This window comes from Hydractinia symbiolongicarpus, chromosome 3 (genome assembly GCF_029227915.1).
Source record: "Hydractinia symbiolongicarpus strain clone_291-10 chromosome 3, HSymV2.1, whole genome shotgun sequence".
Classification (NCBI taxonomy): Eukaryota; Metazoa; Cnidaria; class Hydrozoa; order Anthoathecata; family Hydractiniidae; genus Hydractinia; species Hydractinia symbiolongicarpus.
Window position 1 is genome coordinate 27,226,756 of NC_079877.1, and position 25,866 is coordinate 27,252,621.

At 32.7% G+C, this 25,866-nt stretch overlaps 1 protein-coding gene across 1 annotated transcript; it reads left to right on the forward strand.

Moving 5' to 3' along the window:
• The first annotated feature begins 1,194 nt into the window (after positions 1-1,194).
• Positions 1,195-25,230, forward strand: LOC130637008 (uncharacterized). The gene is made up of 28 exons (XM_057446862.1): positions 1,195-1,502; positions 2,431-2,775; positions 3,461-5,113; positions 6,873-6,998; positions 7,118-7,326; positions 7,659-7,809; positions 7,939-8,367; positions 9,166-9,441; positions 9,524-9,781; positions 9,902-10,072; positions 10,174-10,503; positions 10,704-11,042; positions 11,179-11,337; positions 11,459-11,599; positions 11,722-12,012; positions 12,084-12,500; positions 12,900-13,220; positions 13,947-14,360; positions 16,496-16,558; positions 17,894-18,202; positions 19,172-19,489; positions 20,633-20,734; positions 21,146-21,382; positions 21,527-21,656; positions 21,929-22,131; positions 22,419-22,509; positions 22,846-22,917; positions 24,932-25,230. The coding sequence occupies exons 1-27, from the start codon at positions 1,424-1,426 to the stop codon at positions 22,907-22,909; spliced, it is 7,626 nt and encodes a 2,541-aa protein (XP_057302845.1). The 5' UTR covers positions 1,195-1,423; the 3' UTR covers positions 22,910-22,917; positions 24,932-25,230.
• The last annotated feature ends 636 nt before the right edge of the window (positions 25,231-25,866 follow it).

Consider the following 25,866-nt stretch of genomic DNA (forward strand, 5'->3'; position numbering starts at 1 on the left):
CATTAAATTTACACATTTCGAACTTATCAAAGTTTATCTTTGAATGTTCAGAGTTGGTTAAAATTAAAATTCAGATTTAAATTCTTTAAATCTGATGGCCTTTTTCACGAATTTTGGGGCCTTCGTCGGCCCCGACGTGAGCGCGAGTGCTAGAGAATGTGACTAACTTTTCCATGCTGTCTATCTGGACTACGTATGTGCAAAAGTTGCGACTTTGCAGTCTGCCGGCTGTAGCACTTTGACTGTTTGACAAAAATTAAAAAAGCCTTTTTCTCATTTGTAGATCATTTTTTTGAAATTGGTCTGAAGTTCTTACAAGATCAAGCGGTTTCGGAACAGCCCTACCGCAAATTATTGTGCATTCTTCTTTTGAAAATGCAAAAGGGATTTTTATAAAGCGAATTGAACGCGAATGTGCAGGCTAAATGTAGCTGAGCGTTCGGAGTTTTGTTTATTTCGATTTTACTTGAATAAATTTGCTTCGCCAAAAAGCAAATAAAGTAAGTTCCTACTTTTTAACGGAGTAATATATCACTGTAAACTTTCAACCAATCAGAACGCAGTCTTCGTTATAAATAAAAACTCCTTACTGAAAGTATTATTCTCAAAAAAACTGAAAAGAATGCAAAATATCTGTTTTATATTGTATAACTTCACTTTCTCAGATATATAAAAATAAAGTAAAAAATACGCAGAACAGCGCAAATCAAACAAAAATAACGTAAGTTTCGACAAAGCCTAATACTGGTTTATGCTTTAACAAACCCTTAACAGCACATGTGTTTGTTTAACATACTCAAAAATTATTTGTATCTTGAGTTAATTATCTTGAACATATCTTTTTGAGCATAAAAAAAAATATGTATTTTTTAAACTAATCGAACACAGTTGTTTTAATTAAATTGACATCAACCGGTGCAGTTAGCTGCATGAAATTTATTTAAGCGTAAAAAGAAATTTCGCGCCATGAGATATCGATACGATAAATCATTATAGCGATACGCGCTATTGCTTTTGTTGTGCACATGTCCATAGCGTATAGTTTCTGATGAATTTAGTAGAATATGAATTAAACGAAGCAGGGACAATGTGTAATTTCCGAATAAACAGTAACAATACAGGGTCATTAAATTCTTTGTATGGGGTCGCCATTTTTTGACGTAAGTCAGACCTTTTCACTAACACTATCTACTCAATGTGCAGCGCAGCAAAATCGATGAGCATGAAAATATAGTTTTTAAAACACAAACGTTAGAAACATAAATTTTGCAAAATATGCTAATGTTTTTGAAAGAAATATAAAAAATATGCAGTTAAAAAAAAGGAGTGCATAACCAATGGAAAGATTTATAGCATGGTTTTATTTGTATTTTATTGAGTTGCATTGATGCACTGATGATATGCAGGATAGAGAATTTACGCTATGATCGTTTGGGACAATACAAGATTAATATCTTGTTGCATTTATATTGCAGTGTTTATCGCAATTTTCATACAAAAAGGTAAGCTGCTTGCTTAGAATATTTCCTTTAAAATTGCATTTGAGAAATAAAAATAAATATTAGGTGCAAAACTTATCTATCTTGGATAGTATTTCTGTGCGAACTAAATAAGCAATGCATTGCATTGCATATAAATGTAGTTATATATACACCTGATTTTATATATCTGATTTGAATGTGTAGTCTAAAAATGATGCTGCAGTTCTCTGCACACTTTGAAACGAAGACAACTCATTTGCGGAAGGACAACATTTGCAGCAAACTTTTCAGCACAGACTCATATTCTTATGCAATGATTTATCTCAGTTTATCAAAGTTTATTATGCATTTTTGTCTTTACCACTTTTGGATAACATTGGAAGGCAAATACTGGAAATGCATTATCATTAAAAGCCAGCTTTTTTAAAAGCAAACTTTCATTAATTTTTTTAAGTTTTGCTTGATTCACAACCAGTGATGGTTTGAAATAAAAGGAGACTTAAATTATTAGTTATTTAAATACCCACTGTTCAATTTTTCAGCAAAACAAAACTAAAAAAGTATGTATAAATATATGATTTAGATCGAATGCAAAAGCACTATATGCAGCTCCTCTGCCATCTTGCACGCCTGGTTACACATGTCTTAGTTAACTGCAGAAAGAACATGTATTTCATAGCTTTTGAACATATTTGTTTCTTCAAAAACATTGTTATAAACTTAATGTTAAGCTGCCGTTTTAGACAAATATACAATTTCATTTTAGTACCTACATTTGCTCAAATGAAGAACTAGATTTCATAGCCCAAAATCCCATTGAATTTTGAAATCTCTTCAGAGCATTGACAATGAATTTTAATTAAACTGATGAACCTTCCCTGAAGAACCTTTTTCTAGGAAAAATCATTTTTCTGTTATATACTGTAAAAGCCGATTTTTTTTCTTTTAGGGACGAAGGCATCAAGATGTCAGATAGACAATATAAAACGCGGTTATGCTCTAAAGCATGGCTTAAATCAAGACAATGTGAAGTCGTTAGGACAAGCAGATAATTTAGAACTTTGCAATGAGTTGTGTTGCAGAAACGAGACATTTTCAGTTGGTTTATTTGATGGTATTAAATGTTACGGTATCAAATGTATTGGCGATAAAGATCGCAGATGCAACTTGTTGCGTGATGGAAATGCAGACTATACCATATTTAAAATTTTGAGACCATTTGTTCAAAGAAATGACCAAATAGCTGTCAAGAAAAAGATGAAAAGGAGGAGAAGAAAACATAGAAAAAATATACGTAAGATAAAAATGCATGATCTTTAGGATCTTCAAGTTGCTTAATAAATTGCTGAAGAGATGCTTCCCTGTTTTACAATAAGATTAGGTTTTCCTGTTTTAACGTTAGAATAACTAGCCACAGATATATTAGGAATATAGTTAAATAAAAAATTTTATATTCATCAAAAACCTGATTTACATGAGAATAAACGGTAGAAAAATGAAGTAAAAAGTCGTGAAGAGATATGAAGTCCACTCAATTACAATTTGGTGAACATTTAATTCGTGCATATCGGTTTCTTTAACTAGTTTGTCTGTTTTTGCCTGTAATTAAATTGAAACAGTATATCAGAGTGTAAGTATTCTGCAGGAAAGAATCAAGAACGACATTGTCATTTTAACCGAACTAAGCAACAATACTTTCCATTTTTTATTGTCTATAAAGAAGTTAAATTTTGATAGTCGTTTGCAACGTAATTCAGTTTATGACATAAAATTCTAGTGCTACTTTTGTGACTGGATTGATATATGCCAATTGTATGTATTTAATGTAAATCACGGTAGCTTAACCGTAAACACTTGAAATATAACGCCAATATTACGGCGATAAGGGGCGGTGATAAGGTTAGCCTGGCAAAGAAAATGTCAGTATTTAATTCTTCTACCTGTTCTATTAAGTAATTGATTTATGGTAAACATTTTAGGTAAACAAGCGAGACCATTACAGATGACACAAGTTAAAGAAAGATACATTAAAAAACTTAAACAAAAGATAAAAACCTACAATAATACTAACAGTAATAATTTAACTCGATATCATCAAAAGAGACATATACGAAACAGTCATAAACGCAAAAAGAATTCCACACGTTATTTTACACCGGAGAACATTAGAAATAATAATGTAACGGCAAACAAAGTGACGTTCAGTTTGGCTGGTACAAAAACAATTTTAACCCTGCCACATAATGTGACTTTTAGCTTTCAAAATACTTCATCTTCTATACAACACTCAACTAAAAATAAACCACAATTACACAGGAAGCATAAGAAAAGGAGGAAGACACATCACAACAAACACAGTAAAAAAAAACCCAAAGGGAGAACTTCAAAACATAGATACTCTAGGGACTATCCATTTTTGTATAATAACCACCCAAATGATGAGTTAGGGGTGGCATACGCAAAATTATTGAAAGATTCGGCTTCAGATCGTGCATTGATGGATAAACTTTTGGCTGAACAAGCCCAGGAAGATTCATTATCATCCAAGCGAACTATAGGGAGTATGGCCTCATTCCAACCAGTTTTGGACGTGAATAGTATTGACACAAATCAAGGGGATATAGGTAGTATTGTAAGTCCGAGAAGTAATATATACGATCAGTCGTTATTACCACCTCTATATTCGCAACAACAAAACGACGACTTGCTTTCAACAATGCAGAAGAATATGATCACAAACGTACCATCTCAGGCCAATTCGTTGACTTCAGTAAATGTCGCATCTAAGGGATTAATAAATCCCAACACATATCTAGGTGGTTACACTCAGCAAATTTCTAACTTGAATTCATTCGCGTTACCAAATCCTACTCCTGCTACAGTTCCAATCGTTGAAAGGAAGTCTACAGTTAATCGAATTCCAAATCTTCAAAGCTTTACCAATATTCCACTAAAAAACGTTGCTCAAAATCTAACTATTGTAGCTCCTGTCAAGAAATCTGCGCAGATGTCCAAACCAGCTTTGGTAACTTCGACAATACAAACACCATTGACTACGACAATTACCAATGCTGTAAAGGAAAATAAAATCCCTATAATTCCATACAGAGTTGTGCCACAACAACAACCAATGAATTCGTTGAATAATAATAATAATAATATACAACAAAGAAGTTCAGTGTATCCTGGAAAACCAGCTGCTGTGTTGCAACAAAGAAATGTTCTTCAAACAACGACTACTAAGATGTCTCAGCAAAATAGTATAGAAATGACACCGAAAATTAACCGAAATACAGTTTTACAGAAAAGTTTTGTCCACACTCCTGCTATAAATATTGCACAACCAAAAAAATCGAATACACAAAAGAAAACTTCGTTATTGCCACAAAAGAGTGTTATTCCAGCAGCTAAGCCAGTTAAAGCAATAGAGAAAACGTTCAATGCTGATATCCAACCGCTTAAAGAGTTTTCCACAGATAAGGATTTTCGCTTTATGGATGAAAAAGATCAGATTCCTCATCCAGAGGAGTTAGAAACCACCCAAGAAAATGTTATTGCCACAAAGGACAGCCTCGTGGATGTGCCGTTCCCAGCGCATATCCAATTGCCTAAATCAGAATCGCTCACCAGAGGTTTGTTAAACTATCCTCAATCTGTTGTGCGACAGTATGTCACAGACAACGCACAGCAACAACGCACATCACACATTCAATCACACCCAAACGACGCAACTCGCAACTTTTACTCCCTCATGTATCCATTTTCTACTATACAACGCAAAACATACCAAAATATGATTTTAGAAAGTAAGGAACCTGTAGAATATTTCAGTTCTATGGTGGATGAACCAAAAGATTCAGATATTGAGATTATTGATGTTTCTAAAGCAGATAGCAATCGTGAAAAGCAGGGTCAATTAAGGTATCTCAACACCTACGTTCCAATAACCGAATCAAGTTCCTATGATAAGATTTCCACTCCAAGCCAAAACCAATCGACTGTAAAAGAGTCACAATTTACGGATAAAAATTTGACTAATAATTTCGAAAATGAAACAGATACAAAACTTGTTGTCAAACCGTCGCCAGAGGATGTAAAAAAAGCCATCCACGAAATCGTGGAATTAAAAACACAAGTTGAGAGTTTGTTGGAAGAGCATAACTCAACCAATCAAAGTAGTCAGGCAACTACTTCAGCCAACTCAACTTCTCCTGGAATACACGCGTCGAACTCCTCTTTAATAAATAATATTTTAGAATCTTTTGCAGCCAATTTATCTGCACCCAATTTATCTGCACCCAATCAGAGCAAATCAGCATTTAGTAAAGACATGGAAACTCTTTTGCACTTTAATATGAACAACTCAACTAACAATTCCAATCCACAGGATCATACATCTCCTGACAAATCAAAAAATGTTTCTACTCAACCTACATTAATTTTTAAAAACAAGTCAAATTCTAACTTAACCACCATTCCGTTAAAAAATGAAAAGAAAAACTCCAAAATGGTAGCTAACAATGTGTCAAGTGTCAGCACCTCGAATAGCCTTGCATTTACACCAAACAACACATTTATCGTAGAAAACTCTGGTAAATATTCTTTATTTAGCATGAAAAAAACAAGAACCATCACATTGACGGTGAAGACTAGGACAGGTGATGACCACTTGACAATACTTACTTGGTTGCTAAACCACTTCAACAAAAATTTATGACTTTATAAACATAATTAATACCACAACTCTTATAAGCTCAATCAATAATTGCTTCGCTCGCTAAATCTTTATACGCTTAATTAACCCTGCTGTTTCACATATAACTATAACAAGATTAACAAAAACAACAAAGACAAAATCAATAACAACAATAACAATAATCACAATATTAACGACGACAATAACCATACCACACTTAACCATAACTGATTTAGAAACATCAATAATGTCACTAGCTGATCACATTTTTCTGCATTATTTAATCGATTTAGTAACCAAAAAATTTTCCAATTAATTTCAAAAAATTGTAATTAATACTAACTATTCAACAAACACGACACAACTAAGTAAGACGGTTGATAAACCATCTCTCTGCTTTTTAAAAACAGGTAAGTATTGTGTTTTTTTACCGTTAAGAAATGACACCGCACAAGAACTTTTTACCTCCAAGTATGCGGCAGACAACAGACTTTACCACAACAGCCACCACTGACTTTTCTGTACTGCACACACGTTAAATTGTACACATTTAGTTAAATTCTTAAACCACTATAATTAGTAGCTGCATTGTTTTGCCCTATGATTTATAATAATTTTTCTTTCGAAAAAGTGGAGAGTATTTTTTATTTACTCATGATATGAATATATACTTCAATGTTGCTTACTTTTTAAAGGATGCATGAGTCCAATTGGAATTAGTGACTCGAGTATCATCAAAGATGATCGGATGAAAGCTTCTTCGTCGATGGATAACTTTGCTCCTTCCCGAGGTAGATTGCGAATCAAAGAAAAAGGTGAAGGTAAGCGAGATGGTTTGTTATTGCTTTTGTTATTGTTGTTGCTGTTCCAATCTCTTTGTGGAATTCCACCTTAAGGTAATTTGCTGTGCACACTGACTTCTTTACTTTTTCTTACTCAGGTTATGCTGGTTCGTGGTGCGCTGATGTCAACAAAACCTTAGCAGGAAAACAACCTTTTCTTCAGATTGATATTGGTAACAGACACATGTTTTGCAGGATAGCTACTCAAGGTGACATCAGCATGCGATCGTGGGTGAAAAGATTCAAACTTCAATTTAGTGACGATGAGCGACATTGGGAGCCATATCGTGAAGATGGAAAAGAAAAGGTTAGTATGAAAACGGTGTTAATGCCGGTGGGGCTCAACCTCGTCCCCAGGGTATTGTGGCCCCTGAGCCGTTATTGCAGAGTGTCTCGCTATCAACTTCTTTATCAACATGGAAAAATGCCTAGGAACGAGCTTGGGTGGGGCTGTTTTTTTTTAATAATCAAGTTCGACCTAAAGATCTGGGTAAGTGAGATCAAAACAAAAACTCTTTACACGTGCCCGAAGAAAACGAAAGCGATTGACCGAACAGATGAGAAGCGACTTTACTTGTCGAGGATTTATCTACTGTTTTCTATGAAGTGAAATTCCACTACGTTAAATTTTTGTTTTAGATATTTGTTGGAAATGAAGATGGGCTAGATACAACGTACAAGACTTTAAAGAATCCAATTTTAAGTCGTTTTGTTAGGTTTATACCTATAAGTTGGTCTGGCATAACTCCATGCATGCGAGTAGAGCTTTTCAACACCTCTCTTGATCAATGTAAGTAGTGCTCCTGTTTAGGTAGCCAACATGTTTTTTTGAGCTAGCTACCCCTAAATAATACAAAGCAACTGCGTGTTACTATGACCAAATAATTGCTACATGTTGTTCATTTTTACTTATTTTTAGTTTTGAAAGAGAAACCACAATCTCGCTCAGCTATTCCCAAAGGGCATGTTGGACTTATTGATGACTTAGATTTTGAAAAAATGGATGGTGCTGTTAGTTTAGATAGATCTTCCTTTGGAAATAACGGCTTCCTAGCTGGGGGAGCAAAATTGTATGACTCACATAGTTCTTGTCGCCATGCTGTTAAAATACCGCCAGGAGGAGATATTGTCATAGATGGAAGCATTATGAAAGTACGTCCACGTGAAGCCATTACTATAGCTGCTTGGGTACAACTGAATAAAGTAGAAGGTGTGCATTCGTTATTTGATACAGTTGGTGAACATTCAAAGCATGATCTCGGTCAATTTCATTTTGAAATTGTTGGAGGAGATGTACGGTGGTTTCACAGAAATGAAACTGAAGACATAATCTTTAACGTCATCACAGGTATGAATTTTTTATCTTCTAAAATAAACTAACCATGTAAAGTACTTTTGTGTGTTTGCTCATGTTTTGTACATGATTGTACCCAACATTGATCTTAAGGTGAATTTCCACCTAAAAACAAAATAAAATGGACGGGAACAGACAATTGTGATTTCTGGAAGCTGATTGGTTGATGGTTCTGTTCTGATCCAAATTGAAATTGAAATTGAAATCATTTTAACCTTTCTTGTGGACAGTTAATCTAAATAAATAATTATCTCAATAAATCTAAAATAATACAATCAAATTTGTTTTTATGTGGGACCATTCTATTTTACAAAAATGGTGTCCTGGTCACTGAATTTAGCAACATATTCTGCGGTAATAAATATTGGAGGTTTTAATAAAGCTGTTTGCAGAACTCTTGGTTTTTTTCTTTCACTAAAGTGTTTTTAAATAGCTAGATTATTTATATTATCTATTTGTATTAATAGTATATACTATTTTGCATGTGTAGTTAGATTTTTAAGCAAAAAAATTTCTGGAATGAAATAAAAATGCTATCAAATATTTTAAAAGTAAGCCTTTTCTCAATAAATTTTTTTCAAAAAAATACACATTTAATGATCTTTGGTATGTCTTTGGCCACACAGTTTATAATTTTTTGTAGTGATGAAATTTCCCTTTAAAGTTACAGTTTAAAGTTACTGCAGCAAAAAAATTATTCTGATAAATGAACACTGATCACAGAGAATGCTCTGTGATCAGTGTTCATTTATCAAAAAGGTATTCTTAAGCAATTGAACTTTGCAATTTCAGAAAAAAAGTTGATTAAACCAAATGAGTGGAATCATATTGCTGCTACATATGACTCAGTAACAGGGGATGCTATTATATTGGTAAATGGAACTGAAAGAGTTAGAGAGAAAGGTCAGGGTTTAATATCAAAAGATTGGGATCAAAGAGTTGGTATTGGTCGACATAAAGGTGTTCGTTTTCTCAATGGACAGATTGATAATTTTAAGATTTATGATAAAGCTCTTGGAATCAGTGAAATAGAAGATTTGGCTGCTCAATGTGATTTTACAAAATACTGTAGGTTATTTATTTCACTGAAAGTTAATGGAATAAAACAATCTTCAAGTTTTGTATGCAATTAAACACATTTCTAATTTAGATTGTGGTTCAACATTAGCACAACCTTCTGGCACAATTGTGAGTCCCATTTATCCTGATACACTAGATGGCCCTGTGCAATGTGTGTGGAATATAGAAGGAAAGTTTGGCGAAGTTATTGTACTGGACATGAAACAATTTAAGCTTGGTTATAAAAACGACTGTGGTAAAGCAAATTTAGAAGTTCGTGATTCAGAAACAGATGCTCTTATTGGGTCATACTGTGGCTCTTGGGGGAGCAAAAGCAGGCAATTTTACTGACCTTGGTTACGCTACTGATATGGAAGATTGTAAACAGCGGTACATATATATCTTCTTGTTTTTAGTTACTAATGATGATTCGTTTCAGTGAATTAGCATTTATGATTTTTAATTATGATTTGTAATCTTCATAGATGTTGCAATATGGATGAATGTGAAATTGCATTTATGCTTGATGAGAACTGTTATGCTGTTAAATGTATTAATAAGGATTTATGTCGTATACGCAAAGCAAAATCTTCAAATTTAAATCCACAGCTTGCATTTATTAGAAGAGGATTTGGTGATCGTATGTATTTTCTATTTGTTTTGAAGTAATTGATGATAATACTATAATCATTATTTTATTTCATATAACTGTATTTTTCGTAACAATTGTAACATATTTAGGTGTACCAGTACCTGATAGCATAGATGAAAGCAACAAACAAATCACCACAGGTTCAGATGTGTGTCCTCATAATCCAGTACTGCTGAATGCTACTCTGGTTGGAGGTATAAAGGCAGGTAATTTCACATCGCATGGTCTTGTTGAAAACTTTAATGAATGTTTGAGCCATTGTTGCAGTTTGAAAGATTGCGATGCAGCATTTATGGTGAAGCATACATGTTTTTCTCTCCAATGTGCGAACGATAGATTGTGTGATACCAGACAAGCAAAACCATCTCCGTATCATCCTATGGTAGCATTTCTGAACAGATATCGTCCAGAACCTAAAAGTAAGCAAAATTTTAATTTTAAAGATATTTTTGAAGTACACCAGAAGTACTGAGCATTTTCAGACAAAAGCAAAGTTAGAACATATTTATTAAAAATAGATGCCTGCACTGTCACTTTTTGTCATTATCACATTTGCAATATATTTAAAAAGAAATTAGTTTGGATTTCATTAAAAAGCTTTTAATTTTCTCATTCGTAGATGAACAGACAGGTGATACGAAAGCTCTAATCACAACAAAACCTTCAAGTTGTAAAGATGTCAGAGTGTCTAAAATTTACCATGATGTCACACTGAAGGGAGGCATTAGTTCAGGGGATTTTACAGATAAGGGTCATGTCACATCAATGGATGAATGCATAAACAAATGTTGTGGAACAGATACATGCAATGTTGCCTTTGTTATCAAGGACACTTGCTTTACTGTGAAGTGTAGTTCTTATGATGATTGTGCACTTAAATCTGCAGTTTCAGAGTATTACAGTCCTAAGATAGCATACATTAATTGGAATCCACCAAAAGATGATTTAGGTGAAACTGGTATGTTCATAATAGATACTCAAATCTAAAGTAGTATCTTAATATTTCCACTATTGTGAATAAAAGACTCTTTATATAATTATAATATGTCAAGCGAAATCTTTGTCTGTGTCTAAATTTAATACCTTATATTTAGTGCCATATTCGTATAAGGGGTGTTGGAGAGACTTTGATATCACTGCATTTGCACTGCCCCTGTTAGAAGGAACAGATCCTAAACTTATGGATCCTTATAAGAAGCGTAGTGATCCTGTAAATGATTGTTCCAGTGTGTCACAAGCCAGAGGGTATAAAGGTAAGTAATGGTGATTTTTACATAAAAATTTCTAATTAAATAGTGGTAACTTAAACCTTTATTCTATATTTTTTGTGTAATTACTTTTTGTCTATATGTTTTGTTTATTAATTGATTTTAGTTTTTGCTATTCAAAATGGTGGAGCTTGTTTCAGTGGTCCTTTGTCAGAACAAACATATAAAAGATACGGTAAATCTGAGGCATGCAAAGGAGGTAAAGGTGGACCATTTGCAAACAGTGTTTACAAATCATTTGATGATGGTAGGTGAATTTTTGTAGTGAATAAATTCTTAATTAGATAAATATCAGGTGTTATCCAAATCCAGCAATAATTAATATGTAATAACTAAATTTTAAAATGTTTTATCAATTTGCTATCTTAGGCTCTGTGATTGCTCTTGGTTGCTGGGCAGACTTGCAAGATCGTGCTTTTAGAAGGATGGAGAAGAATGATCCTTTACTATCCAAACCATTTGATAGTCGTTCCGATCCTATTGGAATCTGTGCAAAAGTAGCTGAAAAGATGAAAATGAAGTACTTTGCACTTCAAAAGGGAGGACAGTGTTTTGTTGCAAAACAAAATAAAGCAACGTATGATAAATATTCTCCATCGCGGAAATGTAAATACGGCTTAGGAGGACAAATGGCAAATGATGTTTACATGTTGAAGAAAAGTAAGGCTGTTTTTCCCTTAACTTTTGGACATTGTAAGTGACATAGTTTTACCTTCTATCATTTTTATTAGATTTTACTGAGACTGCGGAAAACATTGATCACTTGAACACCAATACATCTTTACTAACTGCATTTAAAAGTGAAGATATTGAAGATGGAGAAACAGTATACAAAGAAGAAATTGCTGGAAATGAATATGTCAAATATGTTTACAAAGCAGATACTCCAATTGATAATGTCACATTAGCCTCTGCTATCAATGCTGGTACATTTGAAGATAAAGGAAAAGTTGAGAAAATGTCAGATTGTGTGAAAACTTGTGGTGAATCAAAAGATTGTAACGTTGCATTTTTATTAAGTTCACAATGCTTTAATGTGCATTGTTTTTCAGATGATACATGCAAAATCAAACCGGCTTTCTCAACTTATTACAAACCACAGCTAGCGTTTATCAAACATAGAGTGATACGAAAGGCCCGAAATACAAGTAAGGTTATTTTAAGAGTTTCAACTTTATTGTATTCCACTTATCACATGCCTATTTGCTTCAAGAGAATTTAATTTTTCAGTATGTAATTAGTTTGGTTGGCTCTCCATGTTAAATTTAGTTGTTTTGAGGAGATTGAGTTTCACTAATGAAGTACCTTAGAAGAAAAAGAAAAGTACCAAAAGTAAAAGTAAAATAGCAACTTTTTCAGGTTTATAAAAAACAGAAAAATAAAGATGTATTTGTTTTGTCTCTTTTAAACATAGATATAAATGGACAGAAAATTTGGGACTTTTAATCCCCACAAAATTTAAGCTTTTTTATTAAGTAATTATATTCTGCTTCTAAAAAAAAATATTCTAGGATTAAAAGGTTTATGTGCAACGTATTTCACTTTAGCACAACCTACAGTAACCGCTCCTATCAAAAATACTTGTACTCCAATTTCTGAGGCCCAAAACATGACATTTATCAATGGAATCAACTCTGGAAATTTTTCTGATATGGGTCAGGTCGATAACATGGAAGACTGCAAAGCTAGATGCTGTCAGGACAAAAAATGTAACATAGCTTTTAAAATTCAAAGTGACTGCTATGGTGTACGTTGTTACAGTAAAGATAGCTGTCGCACAAGGCTTGCGAAGAATTCGAATTTGTTTATGCCTATGTTAGCTATGCTTAGACCAATAGAAGATGCAGCTGACGAGGCATTGCAGCAAAGTAAGTCAACTCCTACTTAATACATATATACATTAATTGCATTCACATTTCATGCATGTTAATTTTACACGTCTTGTCCTTTGCATGTGTTTTTTGTCTTAAATTTACTATTTCTCACATAAAATTGGGGCTTTAAAAATTAGATTAAACTACTTAAAACATAAGGTATTTAAGTGCATGGTGTGCACCTAATAAATAGAAAACGAGTGAGGCATATAATTGGAAAAAAGTTAAACACTGGCTTCTAAAAAAGAAAGAAAAAAATTTAAGTTAGCACTGAAGTGTGATGTTTTTGATGGGTAGTTTTTTGAAATTATAGTTTCTAAATCATGAAAATGTAATGTTTAATTAATCATTGCGACTGTGACCAAACTGAAGACATTTTGACATAAAAGAGTTTATGTAGCTGGTGCAATGGACTGATTTTCAACAGCCTTTACAGAAAGATAAGAAATGCACATTAACTTTTGTACTATGACGTCATTGACACTTTTTTATTTACCCAATCCACAAACATGACAACTGCGCATTTACCGTCTTTTTTAATTCTACAAAGTTGACTACATTTCTATTCACTTAATCACCACTTTAACCAAAGTATAGAGGGATGTGAATGTATTATTCATGTGAGTATGTCACCAACTACAACGACAACAAACGACACATACGCAGATATACAGAAGACAAAACTATGATAAAATTCAAATATCTGCTTTGCAATAATAGAATCAGAAGCATCCAAAGCTGCCCCATCTGTCGCAGTGTCGACAGCAACACTTGCAAATGCGCCATCATCTCCTGCAAGCAAAGTGCCAACTTTTACTGGTGTTAGTCGTTCTCCCACGCCATCCAAAGAACCAGTTAATCAATGCTCTGATGATGCTTGGGATAAATCCATAATAACCAATGAAACACTAATTGGTGGCATCAATGCTGGTGATTTTAGAGACCATGGACAAGCAGATACAATGACAGAGTGTATGGGCTACTGTTGCAATGAGAAGGACTGTGATCTCAGTTTCATGATAGACAAAGACTGTTATACTGTTCGGTGTTATAGTCCAAGTTTATGTAAAACCAGAATCGCGAAACCAACAACATTTATACCACAAATAGCTTTCAAAAAATCTTCAAAGTTTGGTAAGTCTGTGTACCATAACACACGATGGATCTTGTTTAAATTAGTTGAAAGCAAATAAGAGCTTGTCATGTGTTTGTGTTTATATGTGCTTGTCCTTGTGTTCTAGTCATCGATAAATCTAATTTATCTGAATTGCTGCTACTAAGAGGGAAACCCACACCAGAAAATGAAACTGCTGAATTAGCATATGCTGCATTTAAATCAGTTTTACTGGCCCTTCCTGATGCCTACAATGCTACGTCAGTTAACAACAACAAAACTAAGAACAAGTCTCAAATTTATTTGGACCATTTTCCGGAACTATTCAAAAGTTTTCTGAATGGTAGGGTATCATGGTTTTTGAGATTTTTGAATTACACCCAAACAAGAAACTTTACAAAAATACAGAACCAAAACAAAGAATACCGCCATTACGAAAACAGGAAACATGCAAATAGAATAATTCATAGACTGAACTGCTAATATACTGAACATACCTAAAAATACAAAACTAAAAACTAATCCACCTTTTTTGATGCATATAATGAACATAGTTCCGAATACAAAAACTGATGCAAATACACCTGACCAACTATACAAAATGAGTCGACACTTGATAAAATAAGCCACACAATGTTAACGAAAAAACAATCTAATGAACTGATATAACAAATCTTTTTACTTTTAACATTATTAACACAGGGCAATATTTCCTTGTTAATGTACATGTTGCCTTATTTACCGAATTAGTAATAAGATGCATGTAACTGTTTTATATGACTAGCTGTATGCCAATTAGTACAGGAATTTATTGCTACAACAACTCAGTGATTTAGTGAAGTATATATACATAGACGATTAGATGTACATGCATGATTTGTTTTTCACCAATGCGACATCTTACACACTTTTTATGTAATTTTACTTTTCAGATATATCAAGACATTTTTTTATAAACTGCCAATTCAACATACATCTTAACCTCTTTCCGTAGCACTGTGACATAATTTTCGTTGCCTAATTCCTTCATTATAAACTATATATTTAATGCTGTAATTAGTTTTCTCTGTTTAATTTTTTAACAAATCACATACATAATTGCACAGGTATCAGTGATGCCATTGACTTCGTACAAGACACAGTAACCGAACTAACGACTGATAAAGATGGTTTAGAAAAACCTTTTAATATTTTATACAGAGGACTTAGTACTACACCCACTATACCGACACATCAACCAACTTTACAAATTTCATCCACATACAAAACACGTACTGTAATACCCAAACCACAATCAAGTAAGTATAAGCTAGGAATAAATTAGATGTGTAGGAAAACTTATGGACTTTGAACAATAGCTGTCTCTTGCACCCCAAACATTTCCTATCTTTAACACGTGTCTGATCTCCTTGTAAATTAAAAATTTTCTGTTTCCCACCCAAAAAGTTTAAAGTAGACTAATGTCTCATTAAAACAACTTTAATAAAAATAGTATACAATGCATATTGAGAACAGGTTTTCTTATCACATCTGATATATTCCTAAAAGCAAGTTTAGTTAGTTTTAGAAATTTAATGCTTAGAAGCAGATAGACGATAGAAATTTTTTTGTGAGATAGCTATATCTTAAAAAAACTAATTTTCGCGAGGAGATGTTGTGTCACTTTGTCCATGTAGTGAAATTTAATGACTGCAAAATATTTCAGGGCACTTAACTTTCGCGCATACAAGAAGCTCCCTAGAAATTCTTTTATCAACTGAATTGGCGAGAAAACTACTATTTATACTGTTGAAAATACTGAAAAAAGGTCATTTTTGTTAGGGATACTTCGATTTTTGCGGTTTTAATAATTTCTCCAAAGTATTTGTTTGTCTGTTTGAAATTAAGTAACTGCGAAAATTAATTCACCCAAGAATAAGACTCTGTTTAATTCGCAAAAAAAAATTAATAAATTAATTTCCGCGAAATAAAGTTTTAACCCGTGAAAACTAGTCCCCTTAAAGTATATAGGCGGTTTTAAATGTATATGCAGTAAAAAGGAAAACAGAAAGAAGATAGGTACCACATGACTGGACAATTGTATTCTGCAGTAAGGATAAACAATGTCATCATCAATTTAAGAAAAAAGTTAAACGCCTTCTTTGTTATGTTGCAGGTACCACGCCATCTTCGAGCAGCGTGTCACTCCAACCATCCGCGCAAGCCACTCCAAGTTTTGGTAAGTTCATATGTCAGCAAATCTTTATTCTGTATTATTTTAAATTTATTGTTTACATTTTTTAATTGCTTATAAAAACTTTAAAAAACGATTATCTGAGCGTTACATTATATTGTACGCTAATTTAAATTTACCGTGACGGATTTTAAAACCACAGGGAATATAATTACATTGTTAAAAATAATGTGCGGCAAAGTCACGGTTACGTTGTCTATTCCGTTTAAAAGATTTTCTTTGCAGTCTTTTTAATGAAATTAAGAAACACCGTTTTGTGATAAGCACGATGACATTTTTTTAGGTGGCTCTTTCACGGGTATAAATAACCAGCCTCTTATAATAATACGGAAATTGCGTGTGACTGTTTGTAACAAGCAAAGTCGATTGTGTTTTCTACAATTTCCTTTAAAAGTGCATACAAAACACCTCTGTAAAAATGTTCTCCATTTTATAATTTTTTTATTATGTAACGGTGATTGCCTAAAAAAGTGATAAAATAAAATGATTTAGCTAGGAATTTTATTGCATGCTAATTTAAATTTACCGTGGCTGGTGCTTTTTGGTGACCATTTCGTTCAAATGTTTTAATTGATTGTTCGTGTCTTTTTAGAATGAAATTGACAACAAATCATTTTGTGATAAAGCACAAAATAAATGTTTTTTTATGTTTTTATGTTAAATGAATTTAACATTTTTTAATTTAACAAGTAAAAAACATTTAACATTTTATGTTAAATGTTTTTTAGTGGATTCTTCCAAGAGTTTTTTTTAAAACCTTTTTTTCGCAACGATAATGAAATTAACTACAAACCGTCTTCTGCTACAAATCACAAATTTTTAAAAAAATGTTAAGGTGAATTCTACCAAAGGATTAAATAGCTGGTAAATAAAATATTTATAAGATGTAAAAATGCTTATGTTATTAGGTGGAAAATATAAATGAGGTTAAAGCAACCCCTTTATTATACCTGTTTTTTCCTCTTTTTCTCGTTGTTAACAAAACAGTTTTTACTTGAGCTAAAATGAGTAGCTTTTGTTGTCACGTGTTCTGATATATATTGTTTGTTTATTTATTTATTTTTTTTATTTTATTTTTTTTTATTTATTTATTTAAAAAGATGCGATAAGATTATAAATGTTGTGCTTGAATATGTGTTAAAAAATGTTTCTTCTCGTATTTTTCCTACTAAATAATTTCGGTTTTTTTGTCTTACCAGTTAGAGTCAAAAATGCTTGAGACTACGCCTAACACCAGAAATATTAAATTGTATTTTCTCCATTCCTATTGGCGTTTCCAAAAGCAAGCTAGTATCAATAACAAATTGCAATTAATTTCAGGTGATCCTCAGAATCATTCATGTAAAGCAGAGCCGATTATATATAATGCCACTTTACGTCTTGGTATGCATTCCGGATTGTTTACCAAACTCGGACGTGTCAAAGCAATGGATGATTGCATAGAAAGGTGTTGTCGATCTTCGAACGCTGACGTTGCATATATGTTGGGACCTTTCTGTTTCGCTGTTAAATGCAAAACAAAGGAAATGTGCAAACCATCGCCTGCGATGTACTCTGATATCACCAGTTTGAATTTAAACCCTGCAATATCTTTCTTAAATAAAGATTCGGTTCCGTCTATTTCGCAAGGTATGTACTGGTTCAATACATCCAACATTAAAGGTCAATTTAATTTCAAGTCGATTTATAAATATCATTACATATAATCTTAAAAGGCTTATTATTTGCGATAATTACATGCTAATGATTATTAATTAAATTTTTCTGAAGAACTAATTTTTGCATATGATAAAGATTTAATAACTACTGTTACTCTTTTAAATCCATTCGTTTGTTTTGGAAAATAATGAAAAGTGAATAACAGTTCAAAGCAGGAAAATAACGAGAAATTGGAGACACAATTTTATTAAAACGAAACTCCTTTAAAATAACAATGGCAAAAAATTATAAGTTTCACGAGAACAAAATTTAGTGACTTGTTTCTGAAAATTTAACATTTCGGGAATTTGCCCAAAAAAATCGCAAAATCGCGAATTTTAACTTTCGCAAAAATTTAGTCTTTTAAATATTTTACTGTTTATACAACATAACTGACACCATTCATTGACGTTATAGTTCTTCATACAATGTGACTTCTACAATACAATACAATACATCATTTGCAAACACACACACACACACACCGACCACATACCTGTCCACTTAAAAATCTTGGATAAAATTGTTACCATTGGTTTAAATTGTATACCATACATATATATGTTGTATATAACATTGTTCATTCACAACCTTTGTTTATTACTAGCTTCATTTCAGATCTCATCGTCATCATCGTCCATGTTGTCAGCACTCTTTTGTTTCCACATTAGGGATATCAAATGGCATAAATACGTGATTTGTAGTTTGTTTATTTGTAATTATTAATAACACAATTTTTTTTTACATGCACTTACGCTGAATAACTGCCCGGTTTTTTTTGATTTTTTTTTTGAGCAAAAAAGGCTTTACTATATCGGATGCTTTGAAGTTATAAAGAGGTCTCAAATACGCTGCTTTCAACTTTCCTTATTTTCTCACTACATTGTATTAATTTCATAGAAAACGATAAAGATATTCTTGACAGCGTGTTTGACCAAACCATTGACACTGATGACCTAATACAACACGTGATCAAAAATTTAACAGCTTCGCAAAAACTTCGTCAAAACAAAGCCACTAATTTTAAGAAAAAACTGATTTCTAACGATAGCCTAACTCATATTACAACCAAGCCAATTACAAACGACTCATTGACTACTACTACCACTACTACTACTACTACTAATGCAAATGTGACGACAACGACTGAAACAGTTACAAGTAAAACCGCAACAAACCAAAAAGCACATAGTAAATCTAAAATTGTCATCAGTGCAGGTAAGCTTTTTTGGTGTATATTAGTATATTCTATTCGGCTGTATGCCGCGAGAGATCACTTCTAGTAACGGGTGGGTGCAATCTGCCTTTATATCGCGAAGATAATTGAAAAATCTGATATGAAAAAATAATATGTCGAACACTCGATCTACATTTAGGTACTCTGTTTTGTGGTAGAGGGAAGGATAGAAACAATTATTTTAAAGCAGAGACTTGTTACATAATTACTACAAAAAGGGTTTCTTTCTGAACATTTTTTTTCGTTTTTAGCCTCTATATAGTTGCACCTTTCATTGCAAATCGTATACATTTTTTTGTTATAAACAATTGATTTTCTGCACTTTGCCCCAAACAATATTCAGCTACTTAGGGAAAAACATTGTTTACTTGATACAGGCGGGAATTGTTTGTCAGTAAATTATGTATTTATGTATATCCTACCTTTTCCTTTGATCTACTTTGTCTGTTTAATAACTATTTAAAATGTCAAATACTTAAGTATTGTCACTGTAAATTAAAATTGCAAAAGTTTTCATCTCAGACAAACTACACTTAGGACTTCGCAAATTGTTTGTTGTTGACGAATTACTTGCCAAGTGAATTGTGTAATTTTTGACCATTTATTCACCCCATCCATATTGTTTCGCAATAGTTTTGAGTTTTGGCAATTTTTAGAGCGATTATTTCATTTTACCATGTTTGGTAAGTTATGCAAAATTAGACAAAGTTTAATTGCAAAAAACGATTCCAAATCTAGCCTACTGGATCTAAAAATCTTAATTTTTTTGGGTTGATATACTATAAGTTTTTCATGAAGCAAAATTAAAATACTTTTCATAAAAAATGTTTCAATCAAAACATTCTTTTCGCATTTACTTATTGAGAGTCGAAATTAAGTTTTGAATTTTGCATAAATAATTTCTAATCGCAAAGGTTTGTTCCGCAATAAAAATTTTGTAGGTCATTTTTCATAGCCAGAATAAATTTCGCAAAAATTTCTTCCCATACGGTATAAAAAATTAAAGTCTTATAAAGTCTTTTACGCATTTTAATTTGACATTATGTGTATTCGTAAATCCCCTTCTATGTGTTGCCTCCACATTATGCACTTTCTTTAAAAGTCTTGTATATTCATGTTTGCAGGATTTGGTAGAGATCTGACAACCAGTGGTGCAACCAATGACGGAATGTGTGCTGATAGTCCTATTACTTACAATGTCACCTTACGAGGAGGAGTTCATTCAGGTACTGCAACTTTGTGTCATTTATTTGACTTTTCTGTTATTGTTGTTGTATTCTGAAATGCAAGGGTGTGATGATTATGCATAGTACCCTGAGTTGATTAATTTTCGCGAAGATGAACTTTCGCGAATTTACTGAATTTCCTTATATTCGCGACAAGGTTTTTGCACAAAAATTCCCGGAATGGTCAATTCGCGAAAAAAAATCTTCGTAAAATTACTAGAATGAAAGTAACACACGTTTTTTCTTGATAAGAATTATTAGTACTTCTTTATTGTTCCAAACAATAGACCTATTGTTTTTAACCTTAAACTCCACACTAATATTCTTATAAAGTATATTTTTATAAAAGAAAAAGCGTTATTTGATTGTTTTGTAAGTTCTTTCCTAAAGTTTAACTTTTTTTATTTCCAGGTAAATTTACAGAGCTGGGTGAAGGTATCCCAATGCGTGATTGCGTTGGAAAATGTTGCAACACTCCACTCTGTGATGTGGCTTTTATGTTTTCCGACAAGTGTTATGCTGTGGGCTGTTATGACGAAGCACAATGTCAAGCGGTCATTGCTAAACCATCCAAGTTAAGTCCCAAGCTGGCGTACGTTACTAAGTTTAGAAATAACGCAGCTCTTTCGTTGGATGATATGCCGTCCGGTAAGTTGCACGTTCTATTAGAAAAATGCATGTGTGTTATATAGAGACAGTGTATATAACTGCGTGTGAGAACCACATTCACTATTTGATCCTTTTTTCGAGTATGTTCCTCCAGGGATTGTTTACTCTACTTTCTCTTTGTAGGTATTGGTTTCTCGTTGAATTCTGAAGGTAAATGTAACGCAAAGAACGTTAAACATGGCCCTATTTATACTAACAAGACTTTGATTGGTGGTATGAAAGCTGGTAATTTCACATTTCTGGGGCATGTCAAGTAAGTTAATATTTTGATTTACAATAGCTTCGCTCTCACAGTCTGATTTGGTGTTGTCTGTTTTATTAGAGCAATGAAATTAATTTTAGAATATTTTTTTGTACGTTTCCACCTTTTTAATAATTTAGCACCTGCTTCAATTGGTTGGAACTGTAATTCAAAAATTGATTTTATTTATACTTTTGTAATAAATGCTTTTTTGAAAATCCTGAGTAAATCCACTGAAAAACGAATAATTTCTTTAACTCTCTTTTTTTGTAATTACTTTTTAGAGATATTAACAGTTGCCTGAGCAAATGTTGTGCATCAGACAAATGTGAAATGGCTTACTTAGTCAACCAACAGCAATGCTATGGATTGAAATGCTATACACCTGAACTGTGTCAGATTGACGATGCACAGAAACCAATCACTACAAGATTAATTCAAATATCCAAGGTTTTGAAACCAAACAAAAGAAGAAAGCTGAAAACAAGTAAGTCGAGTTTTTCTTTTAATTCCAGTTCAAGGGGCTGAATATAAAGCCAAAGTGCACGGTATTAGGTTGAATGGGAAGAAATATAATTTTAGGTTACTTTTAAGTGTTGATTCTTAAAACTGAAAAATATCTGACCCTGAAAACAGCAGATTAGTGTTCTCCCTGAGTTTTAAATAAATGGATTAAGAATTGAATCTATAAGTGCTCTTTATTTAATTCTGAAACTTAATTTCGAGATTTTATAACATAGGTATTACTAATCTTTACTTTGTTTTCTTTTACAGCTACCATGTTTGCATACCTTGCAATTGGTTTGGTTACCATGACAATATGCTTAACAGGTTTTGTTTGGGCCGCGCTGTTCTTTGTTAGGCGGTTAGTAAATTTTTGTTCGTTGATGCAATATAGCGTTTCTCGTCAATAACGTATTAAGAAATCGGAGGCTTGTGCTAGACCATGGTGCTAGGCAATAGACTTGCGTAAGGCTTTGCTATAACGTTCTCTCACCAAGACATGGTGTTTGCGCAGTAGGGTAAACCAGTAATAGCCTAAAAAATCGCAAAATTTGCAAAACAATTATTTCGAAAATTATTTTCTGTAAGACGTATTCTCCTAGTGCCAGTCTGGAAAATGCAGAAAATTTTGTGAGCACAGATTTTTTTCTTATCGCCTGAAATATCCAAATCCAAATATCCAAATAATATCTTTTAGGTATAACGCGAATGGCCACGCCAAAAGTCAACAGACGGACGATGATCCCAAACCGGACAGATAGCACAGCAGGTAACGCTTCTAAAGTTGTATCTACACTATAGCGAATTACAGATTTTCTTCACCTTGTTCCAACTAAGGAAGGGAGTGGGAGTATCCAAGAAGTACCCTAAACTTTTTATATGACAAATTTTTTAACAAAACAATATCAAAAGAATCTGCTGGTAATACTATGAAGAGTCTCCTCGTGTGCAACATAATTAAATCGTTTCTATCAATGACGAATTATTTTTTAATTCACCTGTTAACAGAATTTGGACGATTACGCCCTGATTTTACGTGACTCCCTCATTTATGTGGCGACCTCTGGAAGGTGATTTCCAACATCCAAAAGAATTATAAGCAAAATATTTTTATACGTTATTGGAAGTCGTTGATTCCACCATACTAGGACCAGAAATGTCGGATAGAGAGCGGGTTTAAGTTATGTTTGAAATACATTTACTCCATGGGTTTAAAAATGACAAGTACTTAGGATATGAGCCTTCATCATAAGTGTAGGAGAAAATAGTGAATCTGTAAAAATAAGTAAAAGCATAGCTAAGGCCTAGTAAAGGATTTTGAAATTATTAAAATGGGGAATATTTTGCCATAAGGCAGGGAGAATCGTGGAAATGTCTAAAGAAATTTTCTATACTTCTGTGTTCGCAAAAGTTATGTTTTGGTTGTGCCAGCAGTTTGTTTTGTCTTCTGTAGTGTTTGTATACATTGTGATTTTATTTTTTAATCATGTATGTTTTAGCCGTCGTTTTTTATCCAGGTGAGTGTATCCATTGTTTGTTTTGTTGTAACATGTAATTTGTAGATCTGTTTAAAAATTTGTCGTTTTTGTTTGTGTTTTATTGTATTGTGTTACCGAAAAGGTCCAAAAAATGGTAAATTTTAAGAGAACATTTTTTCGCGTAAACCATAAGAAAATTGTCTTTTTGCAGTTTTTCCACTTTTATTTTCAAAAATGGACTAGGAAGATAAACCAATGTGCTTTTTTTATCCGTCAAAATTTCAAAATTTACTTGCGCTTATCGGTATTTCTGATGTATTTCGCAAACGAAATTTTGGCGAATCGATCTATCTATTAAAAAATTTCGCAGAATTTATTCTTGCAAATTAATGGCAAGTTCGCGAAAAGTTCTTCTCTCAAAAATTTTTACACTAAAGTAACCATGATTTTATTTACAAAACTGCAAGTCTTCTAACAATGCTATTTGCCTCAATTATTACTTTGGCCAAGATTTCACTTTGAATAGTTTCTTTTTTTTTTCATTCTAAAATTTCTCAAGCGTATTATGAAACTATTACATTAGTATAAGACTAACTGTGCGACAGCTATGTTGACTTTTCAGACAGACATTGATAGCGTTGATATTATGCTTATCTACCTTAATGCCATTAATTTTCGCGCGCCTTTTATTTTCGCGCGCCTTTTATTTTCGCGCGCCTTTTATTTTCGCGCAGTACTTTAAATTCAAAAAATTTCTTTGCAAATTTAGGCCTTTTAGTTTTTTTCGATTGGAATTTATTTTCGACAATAATCTTGGCCGTGCTTTTAACTTAGCAGTTGATGAAATGAGCCTCGTCAATCCAAGTAGTTGGCGAAATGTCCGATTTGCGAACATCCAGAGCAAAATTGAAGGGCATCTGACTTGTTTAAAGATGTTGCTTTTTCATCTTTAAAGTATAATTTTTTCTTAAAAATAAAAAAAGTTCTCCATTCAAGGTAATATATGCTTGCGAAAATGTTCGTTAATATTTTTTACTGTCCGTCAAGTGTCTGATTCTAAAATAGTCTTGTTTAACTTGTTGATTATTATTTTAAAAAACTTGTTGCTTGATGAATTGGAAATTTTGCAGTTTCTTGTTTTTAATCAAATTTTACACTTGAGTTTCTTATAAAAAACCCGTTAAATTAGTTGATTTCTCTGTCACCAATATTTAACACAATATTGTTTGGTGACTTTCAAGTCATACAAACATAAAAAAAATATGACTAACCTGTCATTACTAACTTTTTTTCTTTTAATTTTAGAGAGCAACTTAAATAAGGAAGACAGATACATCCGATACTGATAGACCATAATCATGGTGAACTCAGTATATATTAGCACATTGTGCAACTTCAAGCCGATAAATCGCTTGTTAAAAAATCCTACCAAGCACAAAAAACTATTATTAAGTGACGTGCTTTTTAAGTAAAAAACGATGACGTCATCATTTTGATGCAAATTTTAGACTTGTATTAATTATAAGCATGCAGATATACTTTGACTCTTAAAAATTAGACAAACAACACGTTACTGACCAAAAACCCGATCATTTGTTTTCCCGACTTTTCTTCAAACAGATTTTTTATTTTCTGAAGACAAGTCACCATTCAGTCAGAAATAATCGAGCGAACTTTTTGTAATCTTTGTATGAAATTCTGTTCCTTTAAATCTAATCGCACTGAATCTCCCTTGCTACGGCAGTAACATACACAAATTGTGCAGCAAATAAATTATGCAGTTAATAATATATGCAGTTAATAGATTATGACGTAATATATAAATAATTATAATTAAATAATGCGACGCTATATTTTACCATATTAAGATTTATACCGTTTTTGTTGATGACGTAACTGTACTATAGTGCAATATAAAAAAAATTATATTTCTTTCTTTTTCGCGCCGGTGTGGCCACTCTCTACATTTGTCCGTGGCCAACTAATGGATTGTATTTTTGTATGCTTTTTTATGTACGCAATTTTGTATCTTTTTTTTCTGCTAAGGTAGAGACATTTTATGCTTACCAGTAACTCTTTGTGCAGAATAAAATCTCTCGTATATCCTGAAAACAGATTGTGTCACCCTTTTAAAAATTTGTGTTACAAATTTGGATGAGTATAGTTGCCACATAATTTGATTATTTTGTATGAAGAAATGGAGCACCTTTAGCACAAAGGGTTATGTTCATTTTGGCTCG

What these genes read in the sequence shown, in the direction of transcription:
- LOC130637008 (XM_057446862.1), top strand. Translation starts at nt 1,424, where the DNA reads ATGATCGTTTGGGACAATACAAGATTAATATCTTGTTGCATTTATATT. An exon ending in AATCAAAGAAAAAGGTGAAG is followed by an intron (nt 6,999 to 7,117) that starts GTAAGCGAGATG and finishes TTTCTTACTCAG; the next exon opens with GTTATGCTGGTTCGTGGTGC. An exon ending in GCGCTGTTCTTTGTTAGGCG is followed by an intron (nt 22,510 to 22,845) that starts GTTAGTAAATTT and finishes AATATCTTTTAG; the next exon opens with GTATAACGCGAATGGCCACG.